This window comes from Tamandua tetradactyla, chromosome 24 (assembly GCF_023851605.1).
Source record: "Tamandua tetradactyla isolate mTamTet1 chromosome 24, mTamTet1.pri, whole genome shotgun sequence".
Classification (NCBI taxonomy): domain Eukaryota; kingdom Metazoa; phylum Chordata; class Mammalia; order Pilosa; family Myrmecophagidae; genus Tamandua; species Tamandua tetradactyla.
The window spans coordinates 2,224,638-2,252,397 of record NC_135350.1 but is presented as its reverse complement, the minus strand read 5'-3'; the positions used below and the strand labels follow the sequence as shown (position 1 = coordinate 2,252,397).

The 27,760-nt window shown below is 37.8% G+C and overlaps 1 protein-coding gene across 1 annotated transcript in view; it reads left to right on the top strand.

Annotated features, from left to right (window-relative positions):
• METTL14 (methyltransferase 14, N6-adenosine-methyltransferase non-catalytic subunit) overlaps nt 1-9,884 on the top strand; it is a 35,782-nt gene extending 25,898 nt beyond the window's left edge. The window contains exon 11 of the mRNA XM_077142445.1: nt 8,118-9,884. Coding sequence (XP_076998560.1) covers nt 8,118-8,422 — 305 coding nt within the window. The 3' untranslated portion in view covers nt 8,423-9,884. The remainder of the gene's footprint in view (nt 1-8,117) is intronic.
• Nucleotides 9,885-27,760: the final 17,876 nt, after the last annotated feature.

The following is a 27,760-nucleotide window of genomic DNA, read 5'->3' as shown; positions in this document are numbered from 1 at the left end:
TCTTCTCCATACCTCTCTCTTCTGTCTTTTCGTATCTGACTCTAGTGCTCCCTTTAGTATTTCTTGCAGAGCTGGTCTCTTGGTCACAAATTCTCTCAGTGACTTTTTGTCTGAAAATGTTTTAATTTCTCCCTCATTTTTGAAGGACAATTTTGCTGGATATAGAAGTCTTGGTTGGCAGTTTTTCTCTTTTAGTAATTTAAATATATCATCCCACTGTCTTCTAGCTTCCATGGTTTCTGCTGAAAAATCTACACATAGTCTTATTGGGTTTCCCTTGTATGTGATGGATTGTTTTTCTCTTGCTGCTTTCAAGATCCTCTCTTTCTCTTTGACCTCTGACATTCTAACTAGTAAGTATCTTGGAGAATGCCTATTTCGGTCTATTCTCTTTGGGGTGCGCTGCACTTCTTGGATCTGTCATTTTAGGTCTTTCATAAGAGTTGGGAAATTTTCAGTGATAATTTCTTCCATTGGTTTTTCTCTTCCTTTTCCCTTCTCTTCTCCTTCTGGGACACCCACAACACGTATATTTGTGCGCTTCATATTGTCATTCAGTTCCCTGATCCCCTGTTCAAATTTTTCCATTCTTTTCCCTATAGTTTCTGTGTCTTTTTGGAATTCAGATGTTCCATCCTCCAGTTCACTAATTGTAGCTTCTGTCTCTTTAAATCTACCATTGTAGGTATTGTTTTTTCCATTTTTTCTTCTTTGTCCTTCACTCCCATAAGTTCTGTGATTTGTTTTTTCAGATTTTCTATTTCTTCTTTTTGTTCAGCCCATGTCTTCTTCATGTCCTCCCTCAATTTATTGATTTGGTTTTTGAAGAGTTTTTCCATTTCTGTTCGTATATTCAGCATTAGTTGTCTCAGCTCCTGTATCTCATTTGAACTATTGGTTTGTTCCTTTGACTGGGCCAAATCTTCAGTTTTCCTAACGTGATCCATTATTTTCTGCTGGCGTCTGGGCGTTTAATCAGATTTCCCTGGGTGTGGGACCCAGCTGGTTGAAAGATTTTTCTGTGAAATCTCTCGGCTCTGTTTTTCTTATCCTGCCCAGTAGGTGGCGTTCGTGGCACTCGTCTGTCTGCGGGTCCCACCAGTAAAAGATGCTGTTGCTACCTTAACTTTGGAAAACTCTCGCTGTAGGGGAGGGTCACCAGCCGAAGCCGCTTGGGGGAGTGCCAATCCAAATCTCCCAGCCGGCCCGGGAAACGTTGCGTGGGGAGGGTCGCCGGCCTCCGCGGCTTGGGGGAGCGCCTGTCCAAATTTCCCAGCCGGCCTGGGGTACCAAGTGTGGCGGGGGGGGCGCCGGCCACCGCGGCTTGGGGGAGTGCCTATCCACCGTTCTCAGCCGGACCGTGAAGCCACGTGTTTGGAATGGACCCTGGTCGCCGGTCTCCGCGGCTTGAGGGATCTCCAATCCAATTCTCCCAGCTGGTCTGGGGGGGCCGCGCGCATGGGGGGGGCCAGCCGCCGCGGCTTTAGGGGATCGCCTGTCCAATTCTCCCAGCCGGCCAGGGAAGGAGGGAGGGCGGGAGCTTCCCCGGCCCGGGGAAGCTCACGCCCCTCGGTGTTCTCACCGCAGCGCATTCTCCCAGCCAGTCAGCCGTTCCAGAATGGGGTACGCTGTCTTCTTGGTCTCTGTCGTGGCTCCGCGGGCTGTTCTGTATCATTTCTACTTCCCTAGTAGCTGTTCTGGAGGAGGAACTAAGACCTGCACGTCTTACTAAGCCGCCATCTTCTCCGGAAGTCTTCAGTTGTCTTAAAGCCCCGCACCTCGGGGCATATGGTCAAAGTGGTGCCCCGAGTGCAGTCTCGGGAACCTCGAGGCCAGCGGGCAAGGCCTGCCTCTCTCGCCCACCCAGCACCCGCCCCGGCCTCGAGCGCTTGGCCTTGGCAACCAACAAGTGTTAAAAATTAGACAGTTACAAGTCGGTACCGGAGAGTGAGATGTGAAGGGTAAAAACCATGAGGGATGCAGAGGTGAGAACAAGGTTGGCTCCTTGGGCAGATTGAGGAGCACACTTTAGCCGGCCACCACCCGCTCTAGCCTACCCCGCATCCTCTAAAATAATTTAATTTTAATACTTTATTTTTTACTCTTTTTCTCCCTATCATGGCATCTGCAAAAAAAGATAATGGTTTTATTTTTTCTTTTCCAATCCTTATTCCTTATTATGTCTTTTTCTTGTCCTGCTGCCCTGGCTAGGTTCCAGTATAGCGATGGGTAGAACTGAAGGTGTCTCAGTCCTGTTCTCTGACATTACTGTATGTTATTGGCCTTTTATCAGAAAAAGAAAATTCCCTTTCAGTCTCAGTTTTCTAAATTTTTTTTTGTTTTAAATCATACATAGATGTTGAATTTTATCAAATGTTTTTAAATCTATTTAGATTATGGATTAGCATACTTTTTAAATAAAGAATCTGTTTATTTCTTAGCTTGCAAGCCATATGATTTCTACTCCTCAGCTCTACTGTTGCAGTATTTTAAAGCAGCCATAGATATGTTAATTAATTAATGAGTGTGGCTGTGCTCCTATAAAACTTTGTGTTCAAAAACAGGCAGTGGACCTGATTTGACTCAAGCCATGGTTTGCCATCCCCTGATTTAGATGATCGTATGTTTTTTCTCCTTTATTCTGTTAATATGGTGAATTATAAATTGATTTTCAAATGCTAAAATTTTACATTTTATGTCTCAGATTCCTGTTATAGATTTCTTTGAATAAACCTACCTTGGTTGTGATCCTTTATATCTTATGATTTTATGTTCTAATATTTTATTTTAGATTATTGCATCTTTATGACTAAGAAAGATTTTTAATTCTCATAATATATATCATGCTTTGGCCTCATAAGTTGGGCATCATAAAACTGTTCTCTGGAAGGCTTTGTACAAGATTAGTGGTATTCTTACTAATACGATTGGATAAATTCCATCTGGTCCTCAAGTTTTTTTGAGGGAAAGTTTTAAATTATAGATTCAATTTCCCTATTAGTAAGAGGACTATTCAGATTTCTGTCTCTTACATCAATATTGATAAGCTCTGTTATTCTAAAGATTTGTTTCACCTAAATTTTCAAATTTATTGTGCCTTTTCTCTTGATCAGTTTTAACAGTTCGTCTTTTCAAAGAACTGATTTTTGCCTTTGTTGATCCTCTCTTGCATATTTTCATCTAATTTCAGTTTTTATTTTTATTTCCTTTTTCTACTATCATTGGGTTTATTTTGCTGTTTTTTCTATCTGAGGTATATGTTTAGAACAATGGTGTACAGCTTTTCTATATTGTATTATATTAAGGCTCTAAATTTCTCTAATCACAATTTTATTGCATTCCAAGAGTTTGACACACACTATTTTCAACGTTTCTTTTAAAGTGCTTTTTAAAATTTTCGTTGTCCTTACGTATTTAATCTACTGATTGTTTTCCTTTTTGACTTAATATCTTTGTAATTAAATACCATATACTATAAGATTTTACTCCTTTGTAATTTGTTAAGATGTGTTTTGTAATCCAAGTTTGATGAATGGTTCAAGTCCTATTGAAAAGAATGTATAGTCTGCTTTTGTTGTTAGTTGTAGTGCTTATTAGTTTATGTTTAGATCATTCAGATCTTCATCAGTCTTTTTAAACTGCTCATTCTATGAGGAACATCTGTAAAAATCTTTTATTTTATGGATTTGTGTTTTTCCTCATTTAGTTGTCAGTTTTTGGTTTGTTTGTGTGTGTGTTTGTATTTGAAGTTAGGTTGTTTGGTGCATGTAAAATGTAGATTTTTAGGCCTTACAGGTGGATTGGCCCGTAATATTTTTTTTCTTAACTTTTTTTATTAATTAAAAAAAATTAACAAACAAAACATTAAGATATCATTCCATTCTACATATACAATCAGTAATTCTTAATATCATCACATAGTTGCATATTCATCATTTTTTAGAACATTTGCATTGATTTAGAAAAAGAAATAAAAAGACAACAGAAAAAGAAATAAAACGATAACAGAGAAAAAAAGATTATACATACCATACCCCTTACCCCTCGCTTTCATTTACCACTAGCATTTCAAACTAAATTTATGTTAACATTTGTTCCCCCTATTATTTATTTTTATTCCATGTGTTCTCCTCTTCTGTTGAATAGTAGCTAAAAGGAGCATCAGACACAAGGTTTTCACATTTCCAGAGTCTCATTGTGAAAGCTGTATCATTGTTCAATCATCATCAAGAAACATGGTTACTGGAACACAGCTCTACATTTACAGGCAGTTCCCTCCAGCCTCTCCACCACATCTTGAACAACAAGGTGATATCTACTTAATGCATAAGAACAACCTCCAGGATAACCTCTCAACTCTGTTTGGAATCTCTCAGCCATTGACACTTAATCTCATTTCACTCTTCCCCCTTTGGTGGAGAGGTTCTCTCAATCCCTTGATGTTAATTCTCAGCTCATTCTAGGGTTTTTCTCAATCCCTTGATGCTGAGTCTCAGCTCATTCCAGGATCTCTGTCCCATGTTGCCAGGAAGGTCCACACCCCTGGGAGTCATGTCCCACGCAGAGAGGGGGATGGTGGTGAGACTGCTCGTCATGTTGGCTGGAGAGAGAGGCCACATCTGAGCAACAAAAGAGGCTCTCTTGGGGCTGACTCTTAGGCCTAAATTTTAAGTAGACTTGACCTATCCTTTGTGGGGTTAAGTTTCATGTGAACAAACCCCAAGACTGGGGGCTCAGCCTATAGCTTTGGTTGTCCACACTGCTTGTGAGAATATCAAGAATTCAACTTGGGGAAGTTGAATTTCTCCCCACTCTCACCGTTCCCCGAAGGGGCTTGGAAATACTTTTCCAGTCACTGATCAAATCACTCTGGGATTCATCGGGGCATCACTCTGGACAAACCAACAAAATCTCATGTCCTACCTGAGATTCCAAGTACTTATGACATTTAATCAAACTATCTACATGAGTTATATTAGGAAATGCTGTAGTCAAAATATAAATTTTGTAACAAACATTTTTTGCTTTAGTCTCACACATAAGGTGACATTTTAAAGTATTAATTATCATCTATTTTCAGCACCCTGCAATAATGACATTCCTTTTGACCCGTAATATTTTGAAATGTACTTCTTTGTCCAGTGTTTCTTGCTTTAACAAGAAACAACTGTTTCTGCTTTCTTTTGGTTTGTGCTTGAATGGTATATTATTTCCCTCCTTTTATTTTTATTTTTTTTAATTTTTTTAATTTTATATTTTCATTTTTTTACATGGGCAGGCACTGGAAATCGAACCCGGGTCCTCTGGCATGCCAGGCAAGCATTCCTGCCTGCTGAGCCACTGTGGCCCGCCCCTCCTCCTTTTATTTTTAATCTTTCTACATCCTTATATTTAAGCTGTATCTCTTCTGAAAAACACATGGCTACTTCATCCACTCTGATAAGCTTTATCTTTTAATTGGACTGTTTAGTCAATCTATATTTATATTTAATATAATTCCTGATATATTTGGGCATAAATTGCTACCTTAGTATTTGCTAAGCATTGGTACCATGTGTTCTATGTTTCTTTTCCTTTCATTTTTTGTGGATAAATATTTTTTATTCCATTTTTCCTTCTGTTAGCATGCTAGATATTCATTTATTATTACTCTAGTGGTTATTTTGGAGATTGTACGTGCATCCTTGAATGATTAAAATAGCATATTGATTTTTAAAGGATGAGAATTCTATGATTTCAGTGTTAGTTTTACTTAATTTTTCAAATCAGATTTTCTCATTATACATATATTTCGTGCCTTGTTATATACATGGTTTATATATAGCTTTAGAATGAACTTTGAGTTGTTAAGTTGTCCTCCACATATATATTTGTACATCTTGTTTGGAAATTCTGTGGATGATTTTACTCTTATCAAAACATTTTGGCAGCAGAGCATGTGGCAAGCAAATTGTTCATCTCCACTGGCTTAAAAGAGAGTAACAGTACTTGGCACTCAATTGGAGAGCTGTGTTTGTTCAGAAAACATAGATGTTTATTTTGAATATCAAGACTACGACTCTAGTGTTTGAATAAGTAAGAAACAGATTTTCCTCTTTCATCATTAACCTGTCCTGCCTCAGTCTACAGTGGTAGTTGATCTTTTCAGGAAGCAGAACACATAAAGATAAAGCAAAACTGAGACTCTTTGAAGAGTAAAGGGAAACAGCAAACAGGTGACAATCTTTTAATAGTTGAAGCCAGTGTAGCAATATGAAAGAAAATTTTAAAGAGGAAAGAAGGCTCGTAATCTCACTACCACCAAGAATAATTTTCATTTTTCTACATAGTACCTTCCAGTTCCTATACATAGAAGTTTTTACATAAGTGTAGTCACTTTATATCATTTATTTTTTCCTCATTTAGTAATTATTCATAATTATTTTAGTGGCTTCGTAGTACTGTTTTAATGATTTCCTTAAAGGTATTTGTTTAAACATGATTAGAAGAATCTAAGGAGTAGAGAGTAGATAAATTATTAAATGTACTTGTAGATATAAATATTGGAAGCAACTAAAATAGATTTTACTTGATACCAGTTTTTATTTATAATTATCATTTACGTTTCAATGGAATTCTGTATTTAGCTGTGGCCATTTTATCCACTTTAGGTTGTACGTGTTATCTTTGGTACAGGATATCTTTCTGTCTGTTTCTGTTCCACTTGAACATAGTCTTTGAGGTACAATACTAATTTTTGCTTACTAACTATCATTTTGTTCTTTATGAATGCCCATTCTTGCAAAAATCATTTAGATGAAGAATCTAATTTTTAGAGATGACTTGACAAGGCACCAGTGTCTCTTGTAACATTCCACAAAGCATAGTTTCCATAGGTCTTCCAAAGTACATGCCAGTTACGTGAATCACAACACGCAGGGAAGGCCAGATCATGGTGTCCCCATGGGCGTTTATGCGTTTATGATATGTAGTCAACTCGTAGTTTCCCCCATTTCAGATAGCTGTCATTCTATCTGATAGTATAAGCAGTGTTGCCTAGCAATGTGTGCAGTGGAACTTGAGGAGAGAAATTATTTCCATTTAGTGTGAGAAGTGTATTTGAATTGGATATTGAAGGGTAGGATTTTCAGGAGATTTGAGAGGTTGGAAAAGAAAATTATATGAGCACAGAGCTAAAGGCTAGAATGGAAACAGTCATGTGGTAGATCATTATTTTACTCAAACATAGGCTTCATGAAAAGCATTAATGAGAAAAGTGATTGGAAAGTTTGTTTCAGCCCTCATGGTAAAAGAACTTATGTTCAGTATTTATGAATTTGGGCTTTGTGGAAAGCCTAAGAAGTTTTTTTTTTTTGACATGGGTGGGCAACCGAGAAACGAACCCGGGTCTCCAGAATGGCAGGCAAGAACTCTGCCACTGCGCCACTGTTGTCCCCTAAGAAGATTTTTGTTGTTGTTGTTGTTTGTTTTTAATCAGAGAATGATATTTTAAGCTTTGCTTTAGGCGCTCCAGTTGTAGAGGGAAGTGAAACTAGTAGTTGGGAGATTAGTACAACACGAATGTTGTCTGTTATGTGTGTGGTACAGTAGACGGCTAGCCTAGTAGAATGATAAAGGCTTAACTTTGAAGGTGGCAGTAAAAATGGAAAGATGGAAAGAAATAAGAGTAACATGGTAGTAGCAGAATTTTTAGAACTTACTGAATATATGTTATGGTTGGGAAGATAAGAGGCAAAAGTCAATTCCAGGACTGTAATCAGAAAATGATTGTGGTACCGTATCCACAAGTGAGAAGGTTATACCTAAGTTTTTATAGTTTGACCCCAAACTCAGCATATAGTATATTTTTTCTAAGTGTTATTCTTATAAGAAGGGCACATAACACAGATGGCGACAGTGAAGAAGACATGTTACAATCTAGGAGAAACAAGAATGATTCCTATGAAATACTGGCTATATGACCATGATTCCGTGCCATGTGTTTTGTAAAAGAGATCAGTGTTGGGTGAAGGATAGGGACATCTTTAAGAATGAAATAGGGAATTGAGTAGGACCTAAAGGTTCAGTAAGAGAAGGGTTGAAACAAAAAAGAATAATTTTTTTCTCCTCAATTTCAGGGTGGCTTACTGTTGGACCAACTCTTACAAATAGCAACTACAATGCAGAAACATATGCATCATATTTCAGCACGCCTAATTCCTATTTGACTGGATGTACAGAAGAGATTGAGAGACTTCGACCAAAGTCACCTCCACCCAAATCTAAATCTGATCGGGGAGGTGGAGCTCCTAGGGGTGGAGGGAGAGGTGGAACTTCTGCTGGCCGTGGGCGAGAAAGAAATCGATCCAACTTCCGAGGAGAAAGAGGTGGCTTTCGAGGGGGCCGTGGAGGAGCACACAGGGGCGGCTTTCCACCTCGGTAATCTCTGAAGACCCTGATCCTTTTAGTACCCTCTTAATTTCAGTTTGCATTGCAACTGGGAAACATATCTTAGAACTGAATTCCAGCTTGTACTTTGCTTTAGTTTCTCTAAACTGCAGAGTATCTTAGCCAGCCTCCTTTGCATTTGTCACACTGTTTAACTCGTTTTGTCCAGGAATTGAACAATCTTGCCCTTTTGTCATGTGCGTTTAACTGAACAGAATGGAGCAACACAAACACTTTTCACCTGCAGAGACTGACTGTATACTCCAACTAGGTGCAAAGGCTTTTGCGTTTTAGAAGTAGTTGAAGTGGACAATGAAGAAGCGTCACTGTCCTGTACTAGTGTGACGAGAGTTGAGGTAATGTGTATCCTACCACTGCAAATGGGAGGCTGGAAGCTCGATAGAATGGAGTTGAGACAGATGGTAAACTCTGTTAGGTCTGATTATTTTTATTGATGAAATAATAGGAAGAGATTTTTTTTTCTTTTTAAAAAATCTGAGACTCAGATATAATTTGAGTATTTTGGCAGACCAAAAAAAAAAAAAAAAAAAACCCAAAAGCTCATCATTCATGAGCTGAATCATTAAATTGATATCTTTTTTAGTCTCCAGTATTTTAGAACAGCTAGAAGTGAAAACCTAAAATTGTGGAACTGTAACCCATGTCAAACTCTGAAATATGTTTTACAACTAATTGTAGTGCTGTGCTTTGAAATTTATAGCTTTTTTTATGTATGTTATTGTTCACACAAAAAAGTAGACTGTGATGAAACAAATATATTTAAACCCTCTAGCCTCGTATATTTTGGAGCAGCTGGAAGGAAAAATATGAGAGGATCATATGGTAGCCCATGATAAACTCTGGTACCTGTCCTGTAACTCCTTGTTGAGGAGTGTTTTGAAAACTATTGCTTTTTTATTTGTTTGCTTTGTATATATGTTACCCTATACAATAAAAAAAAAGTTAAAAATGAAAAAAAAAGCTTGTCATTATAATCTTAATTGTGTAGCCTCAGATGACTCTTAATCATACTTCCTTAGAAGCAAACAGTGACAGATAGCCAAGTGCTGGCTGTGGTGTGGACTTGGACTTGGGTTGACCTTTGAAGCAGGTTTGTACTCCTTAGCAAAATGAAAGTAGTAGAGACCACAGGAAAGACACCTGGTTAATCAGGTGCTTGTTTTAAACATTTTGAGGAGTAAAGTACATGGTGATGAGGAAATGACACTTATCTTTAAACTAGTTATGGAGAAAGCTTAATGTGGAAACACACAATTTCAGAAATCCCTCATCTTAAGAATATAGCTTGAAAAATGGAAGTGCAGTTGCATTTTATTAAAACCATATGGTATGTTGTTTGTTTTTAAGGAATTGGTTTTTCAGATTGGTCTGTTGTATAAGACTTTATGTGGTCATTTCTTTCTATATAGTAACTTGTGTGTTTTAAATGGATTTTCTGAATTCGATGAAGTATCGTTATTCTTAATAAATACATTTTTAAATTTTATGTATGGTTTTTCTAATGAAACTTGAAACCTTTAAAATTTGGGAGTCTGTTTTCTATAAGTAGAATTACTGTTATCAAATTTAAAAAAGATCTAACATAATATCAAACTCTTCTTTTGGTCTCTGGTACATTTTAGTGGCCATTCTATGGTTTTCACTGGTTCATATCATAAGACAAGGTTCTGTTTCACCAACTAAAGACTCAGTGGAAAACAAGGACTGAATTATAAAAATAGGGTGGATATCCTTAAAAGCCTAATGGGTTTAGTTTGTTCAAATTGTTAGTACTGTCTGGTACAGATAGTGTTTGACTAACACCTTCCTGGATGTAGATGTTATGTATTACGGTTGGCTAGAGTTTTTGCTATTAGAAATGATGCTGTAGTTTCAACTTCATTAATTACAAATTATCTAAAGCAGAACTGTATATCTCACAGTGGTGTGGGGATGAAGAGGGTAGAGAGAAGTTGCTTACTGATGGGTGCTTAGAGGAGTCAACTGAAGAGTGTCATGTCCCTGGACCTGGCTGAAGAAACAGCACTCCTGGTGCCCATCTGGCCCAGTCACATGTGAGATCCCTATCACCAGGACATCTTTCAGCAAGGGAGGGCTGCTTCCAGGCTGGAAATAGAGGGGATCCAAGCCCACCATATTTAGAAAAAAGCAAACAAGGAAAGAGCAGTTGGAGGACAAAGAAGATCTAGAATTTATCCTTTGGACAGTGTAGTGTGGTCTTCTTAATCATAGAGGGTAGAACCAACACTCAATAGTTTTGCCACCCTTCACTTTTAGTAAAGGTTGCCATTATATATATATATATATATACTTTTTTTTTTTTTTTTGGCATGTGCAGGCACTGGAAATCAAACCCGGGTCTCTGGCGTGACAGGCCAGAACTCTGCCACTAAGCCACTGTTGCCCACCCTGCCATTATATTTTTACAATAGAATATTTATTCATTGAGGAAAGGTTTCCAATGAAAGTTAATTAACCTTTTCTGACTCCTAATTTTCTTTATATTTGCATCTTAACGTTTTCACAAACTTATCTAGGAATCATCAAAAATAAATTAATTTTTGTTGCTATACTTACTAATTTCTATTATATACATTTGGGGATAAGAGCTAATAATTCTGAAATAACCTAAAATTTTTCAGTTTAAAGTTCCGAGATCAGCATATCTGTGATTACACAGAATTACAATCTTAGGTATTCCAAGACCAAGTATTGATGTTTGTCCTCAGTGGGAACCTTTCTGTCACCTTCCTCCTTTCAGAGGATGGGGGTTGGGAGGCCCAAAGTGCTGCTTGAATAAGAATCCTTTTCTGCTTTTTTCTTCATTGTGGAAAATCGAAAAGGGGAGGAGGTTGATGATGTCAGCTAGAACAGATTTCGTGGTGAAAAATCCCATACCCAAACAGTTGAACCAGATTGGACCAAAAAATCATGGAAGCAGCAATTAAAGGGTAGAATGGCCACCAGACAGGACACAGAAGGAGAGGGCAAGGTATCGACTGGGAAGCGAAAATCACACCTCAAGTCAGCGTTGGAATGGATGGTACTGTAGCAGCAGCAGCACACTGTTCTGATATCATTGGTAAGTAGAAGAGGCATTTTATGGGCCCTTAGCTCGTAAATGTAGAAATTTAAACCATATTTTCCTTATTCTAAAGCTTATTCAGTATTGTGTCATTGTTCCATTTTAAGTTAATCTATTTGTAATGGCAGATGTGTAGGTGTTACAGTATTCTGTCATCAGCTGAGATCTTTGCGTCTTGGCTATTATTAGTAATGTTACTAGGATGATGATTCCTTTTCATGTCTTAAAATACCCTCCACCTACCTTAATTGCTAAATCATGTCTTTCTGATAAGTTACAGCAGCATTTTTTTTCTTTTTTTTCCTTCCCGAGCTGCAGAAGCAGCGTATTTTAAAATGGTGCTACTTTCTTTAAGGACATAGATTTAATTTGTTAAATATAATCCTTATTAACTTGACAGAATGATAGTCCAGTTGGAACTCATTCAGGTCTTTTGTGAGCTGTTGAAAATGTAAACCTGCTTATAAGAAAGGACTTTCTTAGAATAATCCTGTAATCTTGTTGTTCATCTTGGACTTTTAGCATCATCCTGTCTAATGTTTGGTGATAGGGACTGAACTTTAATTAGGGCTTCAGATATATGTGATCAGTTTTAAAGCTATAAATCTGAGAACTTCCTAGAGGTCCAGCAAATTGAGCCCAGTAGGGGTCTTGAAACCTTTGGAAATTCCAGGTTCTGCTCTCAAGACCTCTGTCACTTACTCAGATAAAACATTATTTAATCTAGATAAATTGGACATCCTTTTTCAGTAAGCCCTCTTTCCAATATTGACAGAATGGTTAAAATGATTGGTTTGAGGTATGGGTTATTGCTCTTGCCTCTCTAAATGAAGATACTATTCAACAGTGAAATCAGTTGAGGTATGTTTTTCTAAAAAAATTCTAAATATTTGAGAATCTAGAGGTCAGCAATGTAAATTACATACAGGAATTTTGTAATATAATACAAAATCAATGAAGCATATAATACAAATCAGTGAAGCAGGCCAGTCGATTGTTACATAAAGGAATAATTATCTTTTTAACGCACATTTTGTTTATATATTAAATACACAGGAACATTTACTATCACTTATTTTTCCCCTTTTATCTCAAAACACACTGCCCTCTTTTCTAGGCTATTTTTCCCCTTTGAGGAGTTTTCTCAAGTGCTCTATAAGTAAGGTGGAGTAACGCTAGGTGCTGTAATAAATGGCCATTGACTCTTGGTCTCAGCTATGATGCTATCTATAAGGAGGGGTGGGCACTGGAGAGCATGTGGCCTGGGTAGACTGTATCCTTTGCCTACATTTTCCTTTCATCAAACTAAAATATCTTAAAATTAGTTTGGCTAGCTAAATTAATGTTATAGTTTAAATTCTGACCTCTAAACTGTATTAAAATGAGAGGGGGGGAAGTTACTTGCTGGGACAGGAAACCATCACCTTTGAAAGTGTATTTATATAGTTGGTGTGTCTTAGAACAAACACAAATAAGATTGAAAGCATGGACTAATACTTTAATGCTTCATATATAGCGATTTAAAGTCATTCATCTGTCCAGTGGGAGAAAATGTCCAGGCCTGTATTTTCACAGAACACAGAATCCTACACCTGTACAAGCTTTTAGTTTATAATTATAGTCATTAGTGATCATAGAGAATGACTACCCTATCCTGCTTTTTAATGTTTTTTGTTGTTGTTCCTTGTCTTTCTGAAAGTGGAGGACAAAAGTAAAAATTGAACAATTTCTTCAAAGAGATCCAGTTTACTTGCTTGTGCTCATTAAATTACCAAGGTATTTGCTTAAATGTCTTGTGGAATTTGTTTTCATTGTATAGCTTTATGTTTTAAGACAACTTCTAGTGAGTATATACTTAGTAAAGGAGAAGTGGTTTTTTTAGAAAGAATAGTGCCTATAGGTAAGTTACAACAGGTGGATGGGTTATTTGGCTTTGTCCAATAAATTAGGCTCATAAACATTATGTGTAGAAGTTCAAGTTTATAGCTTTGTTTTCTACTGTGAATGTTTTATTGAAAAAAGATTTTAACGCATTAAGCATGATTAAGAATATTGTATTTCTAAAAATTCCAGAGCAAACTTTAGGAAAATATAAGCACAAATATCAGTTTGTTAGTTAACTAGCTCCCTGAACCTTAAGTTTCTTCCTGAGATGATGCTAAAAATGTATCAGAATGGCATTATAATCTCTTTGGGCCTCTTAGCCAGATTTAATTGCTTTAATTTACCAATTCCAATGAAGATTTGCCATTCTATCCAATACCTGCCTTTGTCTACTAATTTACTCTTAAGCTTATCACACTGGTGCTTGGGCTCCTGGATCTTAGTCTTCATCGTTTATATCATAAACGTGGTTAAGCTTCCTCAGCTTCTAATGTATGCCATGTAGTAAGTGCTCTAAACATATATGCTTACTCTCTTATTGGATTATTCTCAGGACTTCTGGAGAAGATGGCGGCTTAGTAAGACGCGCGGGTCTTAGTTCCTCCTCCAGAAAAGCAACTAAAGAAACAGAAACAATACGAAACAGCTCCCGGAGCCACGAGAGAGACCAAAAAGACAGCATACCCATTCTGGAACGGCTGAACGGGCAGGGAGAATCCGCTGCAGTGAGATACACGAGGGGCGCGCGTTTTCCCGGCCGGGGCGGCTGGCGACTGGGGTCCCCTCCATGCATGTGGCTCCCCGGTCTGACTGGGAATGTTGGATAGTGGAGCCCTCCCGCCACGCTTGGCGTCTCAGGCCAGCTGGGCAATTTGGACCGGCACTCTCCCAAGCCGTGGCGGCCGGCGACCCCCCATCCACGCACGGTTTCCCGGGCCGACTGCGAGATTCGGATTGGCAAGTTAAAGGAGCCACAGCATCTTTTACTGGTGGGCCCCGCAGACAGACGAGCGCCACGAGCGCCACCTACTGGGCAGGAAAAGAAAAACAGAGCCCAGAGATTTCACAGAAAAACCTTTCAACCAGCTGGGTCCCACACCCAGGGAAATCTGATCAAATGCCCAGACACCAGCAGAAAATAATGGATGACGCTCGGAAAATTGAAGATATGGCCCAGTCAAAGGAACAAACCTATAGTGCAAATGAGATACAGAAGCTGAGACAACTAATGCTGAATATACGAACAGAAATGGAAAAACTCTTCAAAAACCAAATCAATAAATTGAGGGAGGACATGAAGAAGACATGGGCTGAACAAAAAGAAGAAATAGAAAATCTGAAAAAACAAATCACAGAACTTATGGGAGTGAAGGACAAAGAAGAAAAAATGGAAAAAACAATGGATACCTACAATGGTAGATCTAAAGAGACAGAAGCTACAATTAGTGAACTGGAGGATGGAACATCTGCATTCCAAAAAGAAACAGAAACTATAGGGAAAAGAATGGAAAAACTTGAGCAGGGGATCAGGGAACTGAATGACAATATGAAGCGCACAAATATACGTGTTGTGGGTGTCCCAGAAGGAGAAGAGAAGGGAAAAGGAGGAGAAAAACTAATGGAAGAAATTATCACTGAAAATTTCCCAACTCTTATGAAAGACTTAAATTTGCAGATCCAAGAAGTGCAGCACACCCCAAAGAGAATAGACCCAAATAGGCGTTCTCCAAGACACTTACTAGTTAGAATGTCAGAGGTCAAAGAGAAAGAGAGGATCTTGAAAGCAGCAAGAGAAAAACAATCTGTCACATACAAGGGAAACCAAATAAGACTATGTGTAGATTTTTCAGCAGAAACCATGGAAGCTAGAAGACAGTGGGATGATATATTTAAATTACTAAAAGAGAAAAACTGCCAACCAAGACTTCTATATCCAGCAAAATTGTCCTTCAAAAATGAAGGAGAAATTAAAACATTTATAGACAAAAAGTCACTGAGAGAATTTGTGACCAAGAGACCAGCTCTGCAAGAAATACTAAAGGGAGCACTAGAGTCAGATACGAAAAGACAGAAGAGAGAGGTATGGACTAAAGTGTAGAAAGAAGGAAAATCAGATATGATATATATAATACAAAAGCCAAAATGGTAGAGGATTATTCTCAGAGGATTTTTTTTTCTTTTTGTGGGAATAATGATTAAAGAGGAAATTTATTCCTAAGACGTACAGGAGTCCATCTATACTGCAGTGCTTACAAAAATGCTGGATACATGCAAACATGGTTTCAGGATTTCCCCTCAGCGGCTAGGGCGCAGAATGAACTCTATACTTGGAAATTGTGGCCCATGGTTTATCCCTTTCCCCAGTAAGCAGAGGAAGTGGCGTCTTCATTTCTCTGTGCCTGAGCTGGTTACGCTCGGAGCCCCAGGCATGGTAGGGAGGTGGGGCAGGGGGTGGCTAAATGTACCAGGAGTCAGTAAGCTCCATCTGACATAATAATTTATGGCATGTGGCCAGTCTCTTAAAACGCTGAGTCTCAGCTATTTCATCCCTCTTCCTGCTCTTGTCTGAGGTAGTGCATGAGAGGTCAAGGTGGCTGATTATAGCAGGTGGTGCTGGGGAGTCTCATCTCCCTGGTGTCCTGGAGGCCCAGAGGGGTGGAGCAGGGCAAACCCCAGGTTTCGCATTGCTGCTGGGTGACCAGATGACCTAGTTTTCCCAGGCTGCTATAACAAAGTATACTGATTAGTTGACTTAACAACAGAAATTAATTGTCCCCTGATTCTGGAGGCTGGAGGTCCAAAATTGAGATGTCAGGTGAGTCACACTTCTTTTAAAAAGAAGATTGTTCCACGCCTCTTCCTTGGCTTCTGGTGAATGCCTAGCATTCCATGGCATTCCTTGGCTTGTGGTGGCATGACTACACACGGCTGTCTTCTCTTTGTCTCTCTGTGTCCATAATTCCTTTCCTTGTAAGGACTCTGAGTCATATTGGATCAAGGACCATCTTACTCCAGTTTGGGCTCATCTTAACTAATAGCATCTTCAAAGACCTTATTTACTAATCAGTTAATATTCATAAGGCCAGGAGTTAGGACTCGAACCTGACTTGAGGGGACGCAATTCAATCCATAAAACCAGACTCATCTGGATTTCTGAGGAAGGAGACTGCTGACCCACTCAACAGGAGGTTTTGTTACTGCCCCTGGTATCAGGTCTGTGGGATCACTAGGGTACAAGGGCATGTCGGGGTCCGTGGTGCCACCCTCTCCTGAAGGGGCTGCTGGGCTGTGGCCTCACACCCTGTCTTAAGTGATAACGTTTGGAAATAGGAATTCTTAAAAAAAGATGCCTTCCAAAACAATGCATGTTTTCCAGCAAAGGCAGCAGGAAGATTCAAAACATAAATCTATGGTATGGAGTTTATCAGTCAGGATAGTGTCCTGAATGTGCACAAGCAAAGGGTGTTGGGGGGAGCGCTATCCCACATCACAGCGGCAGCTCCTTTCACTCAGAGATGAGCAATCAGTTTACCATCAACAGGACACTACAGCAAGGATCCCAGATCCCAGCTTTTGGGTAAGGCTTTGCTGAGTATCCCATACCCACACAGCCTTAAGCCCGCCTCCATCCTCTGCTCCTACAGCACGTGGTTCATTTTCTACCAGCCCCACTAACGTGCTCACACATACCTCATCCTACTGCGGTAGCCTTTACTCTGATGCTCCTTTTTAAATGGGAAAATATGTGGAAATCATGAATGTCTTTTGAGTAAAGTATCCTCCTCGGGTCTGAAGGAAGGAGTCCAGCTCCTCTCAGAGAATGTTAATAGGCTTCTCTTTTGAGCTCTTTTCCCTTCTGCTGATGCTTTCTTGCTGCATAAGAGCACAGTGTTTTTCAACTCAGGATTTTTTTTTTTCTCTTGGGTAAGAGGACATTATTCTTTAAGGCAGAGGAAAACAAGTAATTTCCACTGAATTATCACTCATTAGTGGTCTGGAACAGAGTTAACTTAATCTGGTCTGACTTAAAAGACATCTGACTCTTTCCTCGGGATATAAATTTCTAAAGCTTCGGTGCCAAATGCAACCTATTAAAATAAGAAAAGCAATTTAACCACATTCATTTTGCCTGGTTTAATGATAGCCTTAAGTAAAAAATCATACTGCATTTTTCTTATGAGTAATAGCCGGTGTAGAGTGCCTGAGAGAGAAGAGGAGACAGGATGGAAGGTGGGGGTAGGGAAACCAGGAATCGTAGGAAGTTGCTGCTGATCAATAGCATTGCGCTAGGGAGAGAGAACCTCACTGGCAAATAGCTGAGTGGTTCACCTGCAGTCTCCAGACTACAGATTCATGCTCTCCAAAGCAGGACAAGAAAGCAGAGAGCCCTGAACCTCAGAAGACCATGGAGAGCTTTGACACTAGTCATCAATGTGTACCAAAGATTATAAACCCTTCCCTGCCAGTCCTGTGGGATAGAGATTGAGATGCAGTTAAGTTGAATTAAAAATAGGACTTTTTCGTACATACCAGAGATTACTGTTGTAAATTCTTATCTGCTAAATCTGATTTCCCCTAATTCATAAATGTGACCTTCTTGCCACACAGGCATATTTGGCCTCTAAAACACTGATTAGATAACATTAATGTAAACCATAGGATATCCTATAACTGCAGTTTTCAAATGAAAATAATACGTATTTAAGTATAAAGTCTTTCATCCATCTCAGGAATACATTTTGAAAAGTACTGACTTAAGAAACTAATGTTCTTATTCCATAAAAGATCTTAAATTTACAAATTATTACAAGTTTTATATCTATAACTTATAACAAAAAAATTTTTTTTTATTATAAACAGCGAACAGACATACATTCTTAACATACAAACGTTCTTGACATGACTACAACTGATGGCTCAAAATATCATCACATAGTTATGTATTCCTCACCATGATCATTTTTTAAACATTTGTATCTCTTCAGCAAAAGAAAGAAAAAAGAAAAAACTCATACATGCCATACCCCTTACCACTCCCTTTCATTGACCACTAGTATTTCAATTTACTCAATTTATTTTACCCTTTGTTCTCCCTATTATTTATTTTATCCACATTTTTTACTCATCTGTCCATACTGCAGATAAAAGGAGCATCAGGGCAGGCCACGGTGGCTAAGCAGGCAAGAACGTTTGCCTGAAATGCCAGAGAACCTGGGTTCGATTCCCGGTGCCTGCCCATGTAAAAAAAAAAAAAGAAAAGAAAAAAGAAAGAAAAGGAGCATCAGACACAAGGTTTCCACAATCACACAGTCATATTGTGAAAACTATCATTTGTACAGTCATCTTCAAGAAACATGGCTACTGGAACACAGCTCTACAGTTTTAGGCATTTCCCTCTACCCACTCTAATATACCATAAACTAAAAAAGGATATCTATATAATGCATAAGAATAACCTCTAGGATAACCTCTCAACTCTGTTTGATATCTCTCAGCCACTGGCACATTTTGTCTCATTTCTCTCTTCCCCCTTTCAGTTGAGAAGGTTTTCTCGACTTCTTGATGCTGAGTCCCAGCTCATTCTAGGATTTCTGTCCCATCTTGCCAGGGAGGTCCACACCGCTGGGAGTCATGTCCCACGTAGAGAAGAGGAGGGCAGTGAGTTCACTTGCCATGTTGGATGAGAGAGAGAGGCCCCATCTGAGCAACAAAAGAGGTTGTCTGGGGGTGACTCTTAGGCCTAATTTTAAGTAGGCTTAGCCTATCCTTTGTGGGGATAAATTTCATAGGAAAAAATCCCAAGATTGAGGGCTCAGCCCCCACTGCTTGTGAAAATATCAGGAATTCTCCAAATGGGGAAGCTGAATTTCCCCCTTTCTCCCCGTTCTCCCAAGGGGATTTTGCAAATACTTCTTCATTCACTGTTCAAATTACTCTGGGATTATCAGGGTATCACACTAACCTGGACAAACATACAAGATCTCATGCCCAGTTCAAGGTTCCATGTACTTAGGGTGTTCAATTAAACTGTCCATATAAGTTAAATTAGGAAATGCACTAGTCAAAATATGAATTTTGTACCAAATAAACATTTCTTGCTTAGTGTCACGCAGAAGTTGAAGTTTTAAAATATGAATGACTATCTATCTTTCCATCTGGTTTCACATGTGCCCCCCAGCCCAACTCCCTCTATCATTCTCACATTCGGCTTCACTCAGTGTACTTACATCATTGTGCTACAATCAGGTAGTATTGTGCTATCCATTTCTGAATTTTTGCAATCAGTTGCACAATCTGTCCCTTCAGCTCCAATAACCTAATCTGTACCCTATTTCTCTCTCCTGATAACTTCTGTTCTTAACTGAAATTCTCCAAGTTCACTCACTAATGTTAGTTCATATCAGTGAGACCATACCGTATTTGTCCTTTTGTTTCTGGTTAATCTCACTCAGCATAACGTCCTTAAGGTCCATTCACATTGTTACATGCTTCATGACTTTATCTGTTTTACAGCTGCATAATATTCCATCGTATGTATATACCACAACTAGTTTAGCCACTCATCTGTTGATGGACATTTGGGCTGTTTCCATCTCTTGGCAATTGTAAATAATGCTACTATAAATATTGGCGTGCAAATGTCCATTTGTGTTCTTGCCCTCATGTTGTCTGAATAGATACCTAGCAATGGTCTCACTGGGTCATATGGCAATTCTATACTTAGCTTCCTGAAGAACTGCAAAACTGCCTTCCACAGAGGTTGTACCATTTTACATTCCCACCAACAGTGGATAAGTGTGCCTCTTTCTCCACATACATTCCAGCACTTGTTGTTTTCTGTTTGTTTTTTTTTTTAATAATGGCCATTCTGGTGAGTGTGAGATATCTCATTGTGATTTTGATTTGCATTTCCCTAGTAGCCAGGGAAATTCAACATCTTTTCATGTGCCTTTTAGCCATTTGTATTTCCTCTTCCGAGAAGTGTCTTTCATGTCTTCTGCCCATTTAAAAAAAATTTTATTGATACAACATATAAGCACATACATTCTTAACATACAAGCATTCCATACATGGTGTACAATCAGTGGCTCACAATATCATCACATAGTTGTGTATTTATCACCATGATCATTTTTTAGAACATTTGCATCACTCCAGAAAAAGAAATTAAAAGAAAAAAGAAAAAACTCATACATACCATACCCCTTATCCCTCCCCTCCCATTGACCACTAGTATTTCCATCTAGCCAATATAAATTTTTTTAATTTTAACCTTTGTTCCCCCTATTATTTATTTATTTTTAATAAGTTTTACTTATTTGTCCATACTGTAGATAAAAGGAGAATCAGACACAAGGTTTTCACAATCTCACAGTGACATTATGAAAGCTATCTCAGTATACAGTCATCTTCAAGAAACATGCTTTTGCCCATTTTTAAATTGAGTTGTTTGTCTTTTTGTTGTTGGGTTGAACAATCTCTTTATATATTCTCGATACTGGACCATCATCTGATATGTCATTTCCAAATTTTGTCTCCCATTGTGTAGGATCAAGTTCCTTGATGCACAAAAGTGTTTAATTTTGGGGAGTTCCCATTTTTCTATTTCTTTCTTCAATGCTCGTGCTTTGGGTGTAAGATCTAGGAAACCGCCTACTATTATAAGTTTTATAAGATATTTCCCTACATCTTCTTCTAAAAGTTTTATGGTCTTAGCTTTAATGTTTAGGTCTTTTATCCATTTTGAGTTAATTTTTGCATCAGGTGTGAGATATGGATCCTCTTTCATTCTTTCGCATGTGGATATCCAGTTCTCCAAGCACCATCTATTGAAGAGACTGTTCTGTCCCAGGTGAGTTGGCCTGACAGCCTTATCAAAGATAAGATTGGCCATGGATGAGAGGGTCTATATCTGAACACTGTATTCTATTTCATTGGAGAGTATATATATCTTTATGCCAGTACCTTGCTGCTTTGACCACCGTAACTTCGTAAAATGCCTTAAAGTCAAGTAGTGTGAGACCTCTGACTTCATTTTTCTTTCTCAAGATATTTTTAGCTATTTGGGGCATGCTGACCTTCCAATTAAGTTTCGTTATTGGTTTTTCTATTTAGGCAAAGTAAGTTTTTGGGATTTTAATTGGTATCACATTGAATCTATAAATCAATTTAGGTAGAATTGACATCTTAACCATATTTAGACTTCCAATCTGTGAACATGGTATGCCCTTCCATTTATTTAGGTCTTCTGTGATTTCTCCTAGAAATTTCTTGTAGTTTTTTTGTTTCAGTCTTCTGCATCCTTACTTAAATTTATTCCTAAATATTTTATTCTTTTGGTTGCAATTGTAAATGGAATTTTTTTCTTGATTTCCCCCCTCAGATTGCTCATTACTAGTGTATAGAAACACTACAGATTTTTGAGTGTTGATCTTTTAACCTGCCACTTTGCTGTACTCATTTATTAGCTCTAGTAGTTTTGCAGTGGATTTTCCAGCATTTTCTAGATATTACATCATTTGCAAACAGTGCGAGTTTTACTTCCTTGTATTTCTTTTTCTTGTCTAATTGCTCTGGCTAGAACTCCCAGCACAATGTTGAATAACAGTGGTGACAGTGGACATCCTTGTCTTGTTCCCAATCTTAGGGGAACACTTTCAGTCTTATCCCATTGAGGATGATGTCAACTGTGCGTTTTTCATATATTCCATTTATCATGTTGAGGAAGTTTACTTCTATTCCTATCCTTTGAAGTGTTTTCATCAAGAAAGGATGTTGGATTTTGTCAAATGCCTTTTCTGCATCAATTGATATGATCATGTGGTATTTCTGCTTTGATTTGTGTATATGGTATATTACATTAATTGATTCTCTTATGTTGAAACTTCCTTGCATACCTGGAATAAATTCCACTTGGTCATGGTGCATACTTCTTTTAATGTGTTGCTGGATTCGATTTGCAAGAATTTGCTGAGGATTTTTGCATCTATATTCATTAGAGAGATTGGTCTGTAATTTTTTTTCTTTTCTTGTATCTTTGTCCGGCTTTGGTATGAGGGTGATGTTGGTTTCTTAGGATGAGTTAGGTATCTTCCCTCCTCTTCAGTTTTTTTGAAGAGTTTGAGCAGGATTGGTACTAATTATTTCTTGAATGTTTGGTAGAATTCACATGTGAGGCCACCTGGTCCTGGACTTTTCTTTTGGGGGAGCTTCTTGACGACTGATTCAGTTTCTTTACTTGTGATTGGTTTGTTGAGGTCATCTGTTTCTTCTTGAGTCAATATTGTTTGTTCATGCCTTTCTAGGAAGTTGTCCATTTCATCTACATTGTTTAGTTTATGTCCATAGTATCCTCTCACTACCTCCTTTATTTCTGTGGGGTCAGTAGTTATGTCTCCTCTTCCATTTCTGATTTTATTGATTTGCATCCTCTCTCTTTTTCTTTTTGTCAACCTTGCTAAGGGTCCATCAATTTTATTGATTTTCTCAAAGAACCAACTTCAGGATTTATTGATTTTCTCGATTGTTTTCATGTTCTCAATTTCATTTATTTCTGCTCCAATCTTCATTATTTTTTTCCTTTTGCTTGCTTTGGGGTTAGTTTGCTGTTCTTTCTCCAGTTCTTCCAAGTGAACAGTTAGTTCCTTGATTTTTGCTCTTCTTTTGTGATACAGGCATTTAAAGCAATAAATTTTCCTCTTTGCACTGCCTTTGCTGTATCCCATAAATTTTGGTATATTGTGTTTTCATTTTCATTTGCCTTGAGATATTTACTGATTTGTCTTGTAATTTCTTCCTTGACCTACTGGTTGCTTATGAGTGTGTTGTTGAGCCTCCACATATTTGTGAATTTTCTGGCCCTCTGCCTGTTATTGACTTCCAACTTCATCCCTTTATGATCTGAGAAAGGGTTTTATATGATTTCAATCTTTTTAAATTTGAGACCCGCTTTGTGACTGAGCATATGGTCTATCCTTGAGAATGATGCATGAGCACTTGAGAAAAAGGTGTATCCTGATATTGTGGTGTGTAACATTCTATAAATGTTAAGTCTAGTTCATTTATTGTATTATTCAAATTCTCTGTTTCTTTATTGATCCTCTGTCTAGATGTTCTATCCATTGATGAGAGCAGTGAATTGAAGTCTCCAACTATTATGGTACATGTGTCTATTTCTCTTTTCAGTGTTAGCCTTATGTATTTTAGAGCACTCTGGCTTGGTGCATAAATATTTATGATTCTTATGTCTGGTTGAATTGTGCTTTTATTAATACATTGTGTCCTTCTTTGTCTCTTTTAATTGTTTTACATTTGAAGTCTAATTTCTTGGATATTAGTATAGTTACTCCTGCTCTTTTCTGATTGTTATTTGCATGAAATATCTTTTCCCAACCTTTCACTTTCAACCTCTGTTTGTTCTTGGGTCTAAAATGCATTTCCTATAGATAACATATAGATGGGTCATTTTTTTTTATATTAATTAAAAAAATTAACAACAAACAAAACATTAAGATATCATTCCATTCTACATATATAATCAGTAATTCTTAATATCACATAGTTGCATATTCATCATTTTTTAGAACATTTGCATCAATCTAGAAAAATAAAAAGACAACAGAAAAATAAAATGATAACAGAGAAAAAAAAAAGATTATACATACCATACCCCTTGCTTTCATTTATCACTAGCATTTCAAACTAAATTTATTTTAACATTTGTTCCCCCTATTATTTATTTTTATTCCATATGTTCTACTCTTCTGTTGATATAGTAGCTAAAAGGAGCATCAGACACAAGGTTTTCACAATCACACAGTCACATTGTGAAAGCTATATCATTGTTCAATCATCATCAAGAAACATGGCTACTAGAACACAGCTCTACATTTACAGGCAGTTCCCTCCAGCCTCTCCACTACATCTTGAACAACAAGGTGATATCTGCTTAATGCGTAAGAATAACCTCCAGGATAACCTCTCGCCTCTGTTTGGAATCTCTCAGCCATTGACACTTAGTCTCATTTCCCTCTTCCCCTTTTTGGTCGAGAAGGTTCTCTCAATCCCTTGATGTTAATTCTCAGCTCATTCTAGGGTTTTTCTCAATCCCTTGATGCTGAGTCTCAGCTCATTCCAGGATCTCTGTCCCACGTTGCCAGTAAGGTTCACATCCCTGGGAGTCATGTCCCACGTAGAGAGGGGGAGGGTGGTGAGACTGCTCATCGTGTTGACTGGAGAGAGAGGCCACATCTGAGCAACAAAAGAGGCTCTCTTGGGGGTGACTCTTAGGCCTAAATTTTAAGTAGACTTGACCTATCCTTTGTGGGGTTAAATTTCATATGAACAAACCCCAAGACTGGGGGCTCAGCCTATAGCTTTGGTTGTCCACACTGCTTGTGAGAATATCAAGAATTCAACTGGGGGAAGTTGAATTTCTCTCTGCTCTCACCATTCCCCAAAGGGGGCTTTGCAAATACTTTTCCACTCGCTGATCGAATCACTCTGGGATTCATCAGGGCATCACTCTGACAAACCAACAAAATCTCATGTCCTACCTGAGATTCCAAGTACTTATGGTATTCAATCAAACTATCTACAAAATTTATATTAGGAAATACACTAGTCAAAATCTAAATTTTGTAACAAATAAACATTTTTTGCTTTAGTCTCACACATAAGTTGACATTTTAAAATATTAATTACCGTCTATTTTCAGCACCCTGCAATAATGACATTCCTTTTGTTCTTCCTCATGCAAAAACATTTTTAAAATTTTTACATTGTTCATTTCACTATTATTATACACTCTAGGCATGCCTAGATTACACCATCTCAATCTTTACCATCTATCTTTCTTTCTGATTTCATTTATGTCCCCAGTTCTCCTCCCTCTATCATTCTCACATGCAGCTTCATTCAGTGTTTTAACATAATTACATTACAGTTAGGTAGTATTGTGCTGTCCATTTCTGAGTTTTTGTATCCAGTCCTGTTGCACAGTCCGTATCCCTTCAGCTCCAATTACCCAATATCTTACCCTATTTCTATCTCCTGATGGTCTCTGTTACCAACGACATATTCCAAGTTTATTCACTAATGTCAGTTCATATCAGTGAGACCATACAGTATTTGTCCTTTAGTTTTTGGCTAGTCTCACTCAGCATAATGTTCTCTAGGTCCATCCATGTTGTTACGTACTTCATAAGTTTATTCTGTCTTAAAGCTGCATAATATTCCATCGTATGTATATACCACAGTTTGTTTAGCCACTCTTCTGTTGATGGACATTTTGGCTGTTTCCATCTCTTTGCAATTGTAAATAATGCTGCTATAAACATTGGTGTGCAAATGTCCATTTGTGTCTTTGCCCTTAAGTCCTCTGAGTAGATACCTAGCAATTGTATGGCTGGGTCATATGGCAATTCTATATTCAGTTTTTTGAGGAACTGCCAAACTCCTTTCCACAGCGGTTGCACCATTTGACATTTCCACCAACAGTGAATAAGTGTGCCTCTTTCTCCACATCCTCGCCAGCACTTATCATTTTCTATTTTGTTGATAATGGCCATTCTGGTGGGTGTGAGATGATATCTCGTTGTGATTTGATTTGCATTTCTCTAATGGCCAGGGACGTTGAGCATCTCTTCATGTGCCTTTTGGCCATTTGTATTTCCTCTTCTGATAGCTGTCTGTTCAAGTCTTTTTCCCATTTTGTAATTGGATTGGCTGTCTTTTTGTTGTTGAGTTGAACAATCTCTTTATAAATTCTGGATACTAGACCTCATCTGATATGTTGTTTCCAAATATTGTCTCCCATTGTGTAGGGTGTCTTTCTACTTTCTTGATGAAGTTCTTTGATGCACAAAAGTGTTTAATTTTGAGGAGTTCCCATGTATTTCTTTCTTTCTTCAGTGCTCTTGCTTTAGGTGTAAGGTCTATAAAACTGCCTCCAATTATAAGATTTATAAGATATCTCCCTACATTTTCCTCTAATTGTTTTATGGTCTTAGACCTAATGTTTAGATCTTTGATCCATTTGGAGTTAACTTTTGTATAGGGTGTGAGATACAGGTCCTCTTTCATTCTTTTGCATATGGATATCCAGTTCTCTAGGCACCATTTATTGAAGAGACTGTTCTGTCCCAGGTGAGTTGGCTTGACTGCCTTATCAAAGATCAAATGTCCATAGATGAGAGGGTCTATATCTGAGCACTCTATTCAATTCCATTGGTCAATATATCTATCTTTATGCCAGTACCATGCTGTTTTGACAACTGTGGCTTCATAATATGCCTTAAAGTCAGGCAGCGTGAGACCTCCAGCTTCGTTTTTTTTCCTCAAGATACTTTTAGCAATTCGGGGCACCCTGCCCTTCAAGATAAATTTGCTTATAGGTTTTTCTTTTTTTTTCTTTTTTTTTTAATAATTAAAGAAAAAAAGAAATTAACACAACATTTAGAAATCATTCCATTCTACATATGCAATCAGTAATTCTTAACATCATCACATAGATGCATGATCATCATTTCTTAGTACACTTGCATCGATTTAGGAAAAGAACTAGCAAAACAACAGAAAAAGATATAGAATGTTAATATAGAGAAAAATAAAAATAATAATAATTAAAAAAAGAAGGAAAAAGAAAGAAAAAAAACAGAAGACACAAACAAACAAACAGACAAAAAAAAAACTATAGCTCAGATGCAGCTTCATTCAGTGTTTTAACATAATTACATTACAATTAGGTATTATTGTGCTGTCCATTTTTGAGTTTTTGTATCTAGTCCTGTTGCACAGTCTGTATCCCTTCAGCTCCAATTACCCATTATCTTACCCTGTTTCTAACTCCTGCTGGTCTCTGTTACCAATGACATATTCCAAGTTTATTCTCGAATGTCGATTCACTATTTCTGAAAAGTAAGTTGTTGGGATTTTGATTGGTATTGCGTTGAATCTGTAAATCAATTTAGGTAGAATTGACATCTTAACTATATATATTTAGTCTTCCAATCCATGAACACAGTATGCCCTTCCATCTATTTAGGTCTTCTGTGATTTCTTTTAACAGTTTCTTGTAGTTTTCTTTGTATAGGTCTTTTGTCTCTTTAGTTAAATTTATTCCTAAGTATTTTATTCTTTTAGTTGCATTGGAAATGGAAGTCGTTTCTTGATTTCCCCCTCAGCTTGTTCATTACTAGTGTATAGAAACACTACAGATTTTTGAATATTGATCTTGTAACCTGCCACTCTGCTGTACTCATTTATTAGCTGGTAGTTTTGCTGTGGATTTTTCAGGGTTTTTGACATATAGTATCATATCATCTGCAAACAGTGAGAGTTTTA